The 10,003-nt window shown below is 38.8% G+C and overlaps 1 protein-coding gene across 1 annotated transcript; it reads left to right on the plus strand.

Moving 5' to 3' along the window:
- Positions 1 to 2,817: 2,817 nt before the first annotated feature.
- LOC117544206 (N-acetyllactosaminide beta-1,3-N-acetylglucosaminyltransferase 3-like) lies at positions 2,818 to 9,648 on the plus strand. The gene is made up of 2 exons (XM_034213053.1): positions 2,818 to 2,932; positions 6,602 to 9,648. Exon 2 carries the CDS (start codon positions 6,612 to 6,614, stop codon positions 7,743 to 7,745), a length of 1,134 nt encoding a protein of 377 aa, XP_034068944.1. The 5' UTR covers positions 2,818 to 2,932; positions 6,602 to 6,611; the 3' UTR covers positions 7,746 to 9,648.
- The last annotated feature ends 355 nt before the right edge of the window (positions 9,649 to 10,003 follow it).

Raw genomic sequence — 10,003 nt, forward strand, 5'->3', positions numbered from 1 at the left:
TTGACAAGGGCAAACAACAAGCTAGCCTGAGAAAAAAAATCAAAGAACATAAAGAATCACAAGCCCATGTAAAAGCTGCTGACATCCTTACATCTGCTTCACGTGAAACTATTCAACATCAAGTGCAGTCTATGCATACATCTGAATTAGACACCACTATCAGAGTTTTTCGAACGGCATATAAAATTGGCAAACATAGCCGGCCATTCACAGACATGCCAATTGATTTGAATGTACAGAAACTGAATGGGCTGAACGTGGGCAGGGTTTTGCACTCCAATAAAACCTGTGGCGAAATCATCGACCACATAGCTCATGAGCTGAAGAAAAAAAATGTCAAAAGACATTACAGAAAACCAAAGAAAACTCTGTGTTTTGGTCGATGAATCTACCACTATTAGTGGTAAAACGGTGCTTGTTGTGTGTCTACGCTCAGCATTAGCTGATGCTGAGCCCGAAACGTTTTTTTGGGAGCTGATCGAGTTGGATGGAACAACGGCTGATGACATCACAAAGGCGTTAATGGAGTGTCTTGGAAGAGATTTTAACGAGGACTTTTTAGGTCAGTGTTTCGTTTCTTTTGCATGTGATGGGGCTTCAGTCATGCTAGGGAAGAGAACAGGCGTTGCTACCCAGTTGTGTAGTAAATTCCCAAGCCTGTTTGTGTGGCACTGCTCCAATCATCGTCTAGAGCTGGCAGTTGGGGATGTGGTCAAGGAGGTCTCAGGGCTCAATCATTTCCAGATCTTTTTTGACAAACTCTATTCCTTGTTCCATGCCTCCCCCAAAAATCAGAGGCAGTTAGCGCAGTGTGCGCAAGCAGTCGGACAGCGTCTCCTGGTGATAGGGCGTGTTTTGTCCATCCGCTGGGTGGCTTCAAGTGAAAGGAGCGTCAGAGCAGTCTGGGAAAACTACCGAGTGCTTCATGATCACTTCACAAATGCTGCAAACGACACAAGCAGGGATTCCAGAGACAGAGCAAAGTACAAGGGCCTGGATGATGTGCTCACATCTGCAACGTTTGTCAGCAATCTGGGACTGATGTACGATGCGCTCACAGAGCTCAGCGACCTCTCTCGGCAACTCCAAAAAAGAGAGATGACACTGCCTACAGCAGATAGGCTCTTAACTCGAGAAATACGAGTTTTTGAATCCATGGTCACCATGCCTGGCCCACACATGACTACAGTTCATACAGCTCTAGCTGAGAAGTCCTTCAAGGGTGTTGCCCTGCGTGAGAATGGCAGGCTTGTACAGATTCATGCAGGTCAGTTTTTCCGCAGTATGGTAGAGAATCTGAGACACAGAATGACTTCCACAACCTCCTCTCATGTCAGCACAAGAGAAATCCCATTACATGGCCGGGAGGCCCGGGACAATCAGCTAATCCAGGACATGAAAGTTATCCATCCTGGAAGTTGGCCTGAAGAGGAGTTAGACGTACAGTATGGGGACGTAGAGGTGCTACGTTTGTGCGAAGTGCTGAAAGTGGACAGAAGAGAGACTGTTCAGGGCTTTCGCGAATACAAGGAAACCAGGGCATCCCGTACACCTGCTGCCATGGAGCCTCTACTGAAAGCAGTCCGAACCATCGCTGTCTCCACTAGTGAGTGTGAGCGGGCATTCAGCTGCATGAACGATATCCTTACTGCAAAAAGGAATGCTCTCTGGTCAGCCGACTGTCCAGCCTGGTTTTCATTAAATGTAATGGACCATCACTAGGACAGTTCAATCTGGAACAGTATGTGAGGTCCTGGCTGGCAAAGGGAAGGAGAAGTGCTGATGAAAGAGCCTGTCCAGCTCCAGCCCCTGATACTGATGTCCCCAAGGCCTTCTGGAGCCTTTTCTAACAATGTGAAGTATATTGCAAAGCAGCTCACCCAGTGAGAAGACTTTTGGCATAATGTGCCGATTTGTACAGATCCTGGAGATAGAAGGACTTCAGACCAACCAGGGAGTTATCTGATCAGCTTGGTGTTCAATGTAACTCTTTACCATGGCTCAGACTTTGTTACTTGCAGTTACAGTTTCTCATTTTAGATTGTGCAAATTTTGCATTTGTTTTTACATGTTCTTTGTTCATGCTCTTTATCATTTTTCTGAGTTGGAAAGTTAGATTGCATCATAGTTTACTTTATACATATTTGTATTCTTCAGTGGTGAAGTATATTGCAAAGCAGCTCAGCCATGTGAGAAGACTTTTGGCACTTTTTCGTTTTTCGTTTTCTGAGTTGGAAAGTTAGATTGCATTCAAAATGTACAGAAATACTTAATTTTGTTAAAGCTTTTTATAAAAAATGCTTCTGACCAGAGTTTTGTTTCCTTGTCATTAATGTTGAACACCACCAGAGGGGCTCTCACCTGAAAGGTCTCTGCTTCATGTGTCTTCAGCAGAAGATCTAGACTTTGATTGCTATATTTTCAGTTAATATTGACCTTACTGAGCTTTAGCCATATCCGCTGCCTATCATAAAAAATGTTAAGTACAGTGAACCTTTCTAAAATATACAGTAGTAAAGAGACAAACCCACCAGCATTATAGTAGCCAAATTCTTGTTTGTGGGCTGTATATATAAAATTGACTTGAAAAAGTTGCTGATTTTAGAGTATTGGCACCTTTTTCATTCCAATTCAAGCACTGTTTATACAAGTAGTGTGTATTTACCTGGTAGTAGGCTGTCAGTAATGGCTACGCCTCTCTAATTGGACTGGTAGATCTCGGCAGACTGGCTACTTTAAAAGTAGCTCTCGGTTCAAAAAAGGTTGGGCACCCCTGATCTATAGTATGGACAGTCAGTCCTCCTGACGCAGACGTCCATCATGAGAAACGGGCACCGCCCAGCGCGCTGACATTAGTCCAGACTACAAATCATGCTGCTGAGGACTAGCGATAACTTTGGGGCTACAGAGACTCACAGGAGGAACTATAACTGTAAGTACCCTACACTTATTCAAACCAACTTCATAAAACCAAATGTTTTTGTAACGTAGCAGCACGCTATATTAGAGTGGAGAGAGCTTCCGTTTTAAAGTAACGGGAAATTATTTCCGATAAAAGTAAAATATGTTCGATGAGATTTCAGCAAATCTAATTAGGATAATTGATTGTAGCCTATATCATAAAATGTTATGATAGGTCGGAAAAACAACGCTCCTGACCGAAAAACCCGGCTATTTCCTCTTTCACTTTCTTTTCAAAAAGTAGTAGGCCTAGTTGTAAGAAAGTTGTTTTTTATACTGTCCTTTCTTTATTGTTAGCTATTGTAACCGTATGGTGATACAAGTTATAATAGGCTATAATGTTATAAATATGTCCTATTGTAAGTACAAATTAAATGTCACCTGATCAAATAACGACTTCCTTTTCATAAAAAAAAATATATATATGGTTTCACATGACGTTAACTATTTAGACTCTTGAACAAAAAGTAGGCTACCAAAACAAGGATGTAAAACATTATTTTATAAGTACTCTAAAATCATTCACAATATCACTTAAGTAAAAGTAAGCCTACTCTGCTGAAAGAAAACAGCTCAGCTTAAATCAACCCTTGATTTCATCCAAGATTATTTTATCAGCAGGGGAGCAGCTAAATATATTTAGTATTCGTAGTAAAAGTATTAGTTCTGCAGTAAAATATGAATATATTAAATGTATAAAAATACATAATTATTCAATATTACTTTATTTATACAACACAATCAACAGAAAAGCAATTGAAATCTAATAGCTCATGTTTAACCTGATCTTAAATTCTAGTAATGCTTACTAATGCATCAATGTGTAAGCTGCATTTTAAAGTTGTATCAGATTGATGTGGAGCTTTCCAGGTTTATTCAAGACTTCATATTTTTTGTTATATTTATGTAAATGCCGATTCAACAACATTCAGAGTATAGTTCTCCAATTCTAAATTCTTCAACTTTTTGCTGATTCAGCAGCATATTAAAAGGGAACCTAGACCAAGGCTGTTTTTTCACACCTGTGTGCATGGCATATGAATAAATAAATATAATAATAAACTGTATTTATTGCTAATGTTGTAGCTAGTCAGAATAGAGCTGTGTGTGTTAATTGAACCTAGTGTAATGCATAATGTTTTGTAAACCAATCATATATTTTGTATCTTAAATCTGAAAAAAACTGCAGATTTAAGAATTAAAAAATATAAAGTTAAATATTCAGTCCTTTAGTTCATTTACTTAGTCCGGGTGTAAAATATCCTGTTAGTTGTCTTCCCGTCAGTCTGTGTCTTTCGTCACTCTCATGACCACTTTCATTGTAGACATTCCATGGCAACCACAGAGAGGCCAGATCATCACTGCCTGAATGGCTCATGCGTCATTAATCAACACAAAGTAAAAGCAAAGTTATGAGTAAGCTAGGGGGAAAAACACCTAGTATATTGTTAACAGCATTGGTTAATGAACATTTGGGGCTATAATCGCAGGGAATCAGTGTCTGGGGACTTTGTCCTGGCTGATTTTCTCTGTGTATGTTGCTCGGGACGTATGTGTCATACAAGCGTATACAGCTCCTGTTCGGAGAAACCTTAAAGAAAGGCATCAGTAAAGTGGAACTTCTGTGTGAACTATTCATAGCTTAAACTGCACTGTAACTTTTTATTCATGTATTTTTTCTTTTAATGTTCATTTTATTATCTTTTCTTTTTAATGACTGTTTTTAAATGCCTTTGTCTGAATGTCTTTCATTTTTGTAAAGCACCTTGAATTGCCTTGTGTTGAAAGATGCTATATAAATAAACTTGCCTTGCCTAGCAGAAAAGAATGACTGAATTCAAGACCTCCAGTCTTAACAAAATACAAACAGTATAAGTTTGTCGACTACCATGATATATGATTGAAAAAGTTTTAAGGAAGAAAAATACTCCACAAAATTTGTAGTGTATTGTTAGGTTTCTTGCAAACAGTCAGTTGTGTGTCTGCATATTGGCACATACATTCTGCATATTTCCCAGTGGATTAACAGGGTGAGGCTAGTGTTTTTTTATTTGACTGTTAAGGTTAATGTTTGGTGGACCCTCCCCATTTCTTCTCATGTTTTTCTGTAGGCCTAATTGGTTTGTGCTGATGTTCTAATGTCTGACATAATGTATTTGTCACATATTCCATCCATTTTGAGGAGACATGACAGCATTAGACTAGTTTCCGCCCATGTGCTGGTTTAGTACAACATGTAGGGATTCTGTGGGGCAGATGCCAAGCCACCTCATGTCTGCTTTGAGGCACCGTCTGCTCTCTCCTGTTGCTCTCTGCTTGTTATTCAAAGCAGTAATATGAAATGTGTGAAAGCTTCATTATAGGCACATTCAGCCTCTCTGTGTTGTATATGGTGAGTGTACGCCAAAATAGTCACTATGTAGTCTCAATTCAGGTAAATACAATCTCCTATCAACAGTAAATGCTCAAAGTCTATGCTTCTATTTGCAATATAAATGATCTCAAAATTAACTCCATCGTCTATATTCCTGCCTCTAATTTAGAAAAACATGTTTCAAACCACCTTCAGACTGTTTGTGGCATCTCCATTAAACAATGTGTTGGTTGAAATAAAGCTCCAATCTTCTGCAGAATGAGCATAGTGTAACATTTACATTTCAGGAAGATCAACAGGCTACCAAACTAGATACTAACTACTTAATGCTAAATACTGATAATTTACACATTCTAGGAACTTTATGATATTTAACTTCTGATAATTCTGATGATTCAGAATGCCAAACCTTAAGTCTTAATAAATAAGACTTTCAGGGGACACTTTTATAGGCCAGTGATATCTGTGAGCACAGATACATCAGCCATTTAAACCCAATCCTTATCATTTAGGTTCACATTAACTCACTTAAAGGTGGGGTAGGTAAGTTTGAGAAACCGGCTCGAGATACACTTTTTGTTATATTCCATGGAATGCTCTTAACATCCCGATAGCAATGAATATCTTAAGTGTTTTGACAAAAAATCCATAAAAAAATGTCATCTGTGGAAGCCGTAGTACTGTAAAAAGCACGACCAATCATTTTAGCCGGCCTGGCTAAAATAACTGGATGGCCTACCTGCCTGTCAGCCTCCCATCGGGGCACAAACGTATCTCGTGCCCTCATTGGTCATGTGCGTGTGCGTGTGTGTTGGAGGAGGGGCTCTGTAAGGAAGTGGCAGATTTTTTACGGTTGTGTATTTTCAAATTCTAGCGCACTTGAGCTGGTTTCTCCAAAATGACCTACCCCACCTTTAATTATGTGGAGAATATAAATAAACATTGTCAGAGACTCAAGGCTGTTTTTTTATTATTCACATTTTGTCTTTATCAAACGGCCAAATTGCTGTGATTAAATCTGACTTGGATCATCTCCTTGGAAAATAAAACTGGGTTCAGTTTAGCATGATATAATATGTTTTAATCAGCTCCTGGTTTGCTTTGGCCTTCAACATTGATGCATATTGAACTGGTACAGTGTGGCAGTGGCTGCAATGCCCGAGGACGGGCTATCCATGAACTTAACTAAGGAATTAACAACCAATTAATCTTGTTACTTATGTCATACAGTTTTGATAATAACACCGTTTTGTTTTCTCACTACAGAGATTCAAGGATGAGAAACGTCCGTGCAAAAGCTCTCTTGCTAGCAGGAGTTCTTAGTCTGTTTGTCCTCCTTCTCTGTAAAGACTTTATTAACAACAACATCTTCAACCTCGAAGAAGATGTGAGGGAAGATAAACATCAAATAAGGCAATTGATACAAAAAAAACCCTATGTATATTCCTGGCCAGCATGTCAACAAAATATGTCTGCCGCCAACATCACAGGCTTCAAAACTCTTCCTCAGCACATCCAAGACGTTCTCTATTATCGACACTGTCGCCATTTCCCCATGCTACTGGACCTTCCTTACAAATGTGGAGGAGCTGATAAATCTGCAGAAGTCTTCCTTCTGCTGGTCATTAAAAGTTCCCCTGGCAACTACGACCGTCGAGAGGTGCTGCGTAAAACCTGGGCTAAAGAGAGGCTACACAATGGTGTGTGGATCCGAAGGGTCTTCATCTCAGGGACCACAGATACTGGTTTTGAGAAAGAGAGACTGAACAAACTACTCAAGGTAGAGCAACGTGAGTACAATGACATCATCCAATGGGACTTTCATGATTCATTTTTCAACCTCACCTTGAAGCAGATCCTCTTCCTGGAATGGATGGAACAAAACTGTCCAAACGCTCACTTCCTTCTGAATGGTGACGATGACGTCTTGGCCCACACAAACAACATGGTCGAGTATCTCCAAGGCCTAAAGGACAACGATGGAAGCAAACACCTCTTTGCTGGTAATGTGAACTATAACGTAGGGCCCATAAGAGAATCTTGGAGCAAATACTATATCCCAGTGCAGGTGCAGGAGTCAAACTCATATCCCTCTTACTGTGGTGGTGGGGGCTTCCTCCTGTCTGGTTATACAGCTATGGTTATATACAACATGTCTCAGTCCATTACCATTCTTCCCATTGACGATGTTTACATGGGGATGTGTCTGGCCAAAGCAGGACTAAGTCCCGCTTCTCATATGGGTGTGAAGACAGCAGGACTGCACATTCCCTCCAGAAAACACGATGTTTATGATCCTTGCTTTTATCAGGATGTTTTACTGGTGCACGGATTCCTTTCAGCTCAATTGTATCTTATGTGGAACATTTTAAATGATCCTAATCTGGAATGTGGTCCAAAAAAAACTTAAGCGGTACCAAACTGTAGCTTACAGGCTGTGACAGAAGCTGATTGACTCTTTGTTTCCTGCACCTGCTCTTGGGATGTTAGATCAGGTATTACTTTACATCAGGAGAAACCGTTTTATACCATTGTCCAGCTGCAGGCTAAAGCATTATTTTGTCATCAAATCTGATTCAAATGCAGTAGTGTAGATTTGAGATTTCACTGGATTTAAAAATTGGATGGCAAAACTTGCATTGTGTCATTGTTGGCTACATCTAACTGACAGGTACAAGTCACAGGATGCAAAGTGATGACATTTTTGACAGATATGAATGTAAACTGTAACTTGACTAGAGAGGAACAGGTACAGAGGAATACAACAGGGAGAACCTTTTAGTTTCAGTATGTGCCTGTTTATTTTCTTCACAAAGAGAAGAATAAATGTTCTTTTAAACCAGAAACCTTTGTCAAAATTGCCAAAGGATGTTCTGGAGAACAGTTGATATAGTGTGAAATCTTCTCTCTTAATATTTATATTGAATAGATCTATGTAAAGGGGTCTTTAATTAAAAATATTCTTGTGAGATTACTGTAGGAGAAAGTAGATTTCCATGTTTTTAAAAATGTGTCTGTTAGATATCCATTCTATTTTCCTGCTGCTAAGAAAAGGTTTTATATTAAGATGTTTTATCATCAAACTTGTATTTGATTTTATACAAAAGTAGTTTGTACTAATATAATCGTGTTGTTTAACCTTTTTCAGGGTAATCCTGATGTGCACTATGTATTTACACATCTAGGCGAGAGCCCTGTGCAGAGCTCTGTATACATTCCAACACCAATAAGTCATTTTTTGCACTTCATCTCAAATTAAAGAAAATGAATGGGTAGCTCAGATTAAGGACACAGGACCTGTTTGCATAATATTGCTAACCTGTAGGAAGTTCCTGTTTAAAAGCAACAGGTTAATAATCAGCAGAGAACATGAAATCAGATTTGCTGAGTACCAAACAAACCAAACTTCTCAATAAAGCAGCCATCAACTCACAGAGGAAATGAGTGTTTCTTCCTGTCCAGTTACTATGCAAGATTTACCATGTTTTCAGACCCAATACTCTCTGCAGGGATGTTTTCCTCTTAAGATAGACGTTCTTGACCCATCACTTTTTCCATACAGTTTGACCTGCTTGTTTCCTGTCATTGTTTATTTGTAGTTTGGTGAATGTTTTGACTTCTTACTGTGTTTCTGCCATAGAGATGAAACTGTATCATCTTACTTTTTTGGATTGTACTCGGCAGAGTAAAATCCAAAAAAGTAAGATGATAACTTGTGTGTGGATGTATATAATTGGGTGGTAGGGTTTACAGTATAACTTTGGTTTCTACAGGGAATATGGAATTGTGGTGCCCTCTATTGTCCAAAATATGTTACTGCAGTATGACTATACAATCCACAAATAATGAACATGTTACATACAGTTGTATTGTACCTCAATGAAGATATGTAGAATTACAATGTTTCAGGAAAACCTTTCTACTGATGACAGTAACAGTAGTCGGTTGTTTAATATTTGTATCTCATTGTACTTCAGCAGTGATGTTATTTGTAATTTTAGTTTTTAAAGACAACAAGGAAATATAGGGAGACTTCTTGTGGACAAAGAGAAAACGTTTGTCACTTTTCTAATATTTTTCTAAGAAAGACACATTCCCTTTCAGCTGAAATGTTACATGTGAGGATTGTGGCACTTTATGTATGTTTTTCTATTGGATTGCCTATTTTATTGGGGAAGTTTTCTATTCAACTAATTTAATAATTATTAACATACGTTTCATTGTATGTGCAGGGTGGAGGGGGCTTCTGAAAATGTATAAAGACAATAAAGCTGAATCTCAAACTTGAAAGAAATAAAAAATAGTAAAACATATTTGTACTGATTTTAAGAAAGGAGTTGAGTATGTACACACAAAAGAAATGCGCACAATATACAACATCCGTGGAATACACAACTTATGGAGCAAAAGTTAGCGGTATGGTAATGTCTAAGGAGACCAACATACATACACATTACACAGATATTTCATCAAGTGGTGCCTTTTTTTATCAATGAATATATCAACAGAAGAGCCTGGACACCTTCTTCAGAGTTGGACTGCCCAATATGAAGAAGGTGTAGTAGTAGCCCAGTCAACAGAGTAGGGAGAAGTACTCAGATATGTACTTGAGTAAAAGTAGAAGTACCAGAGTAGTGTAGGAATACTCTGTTACAAGTAGAACTTCAT

This window comes from Gymnodraco acuticeps, unplaced genomic scaffold (assembly GCF_902827175.1).
Source record: "Gymnodraco acuticeps unplaced genomic scaffold, fGymAcu1.1, whole genome shotgun sequence".
Classification (NCBI taxonomy): Eukaryota; Metazoa; Chordata; class Actinopteri; order Perciformes; family Bathydraconidae; genus Gymnodraco; species Gymnodraco acuticeps.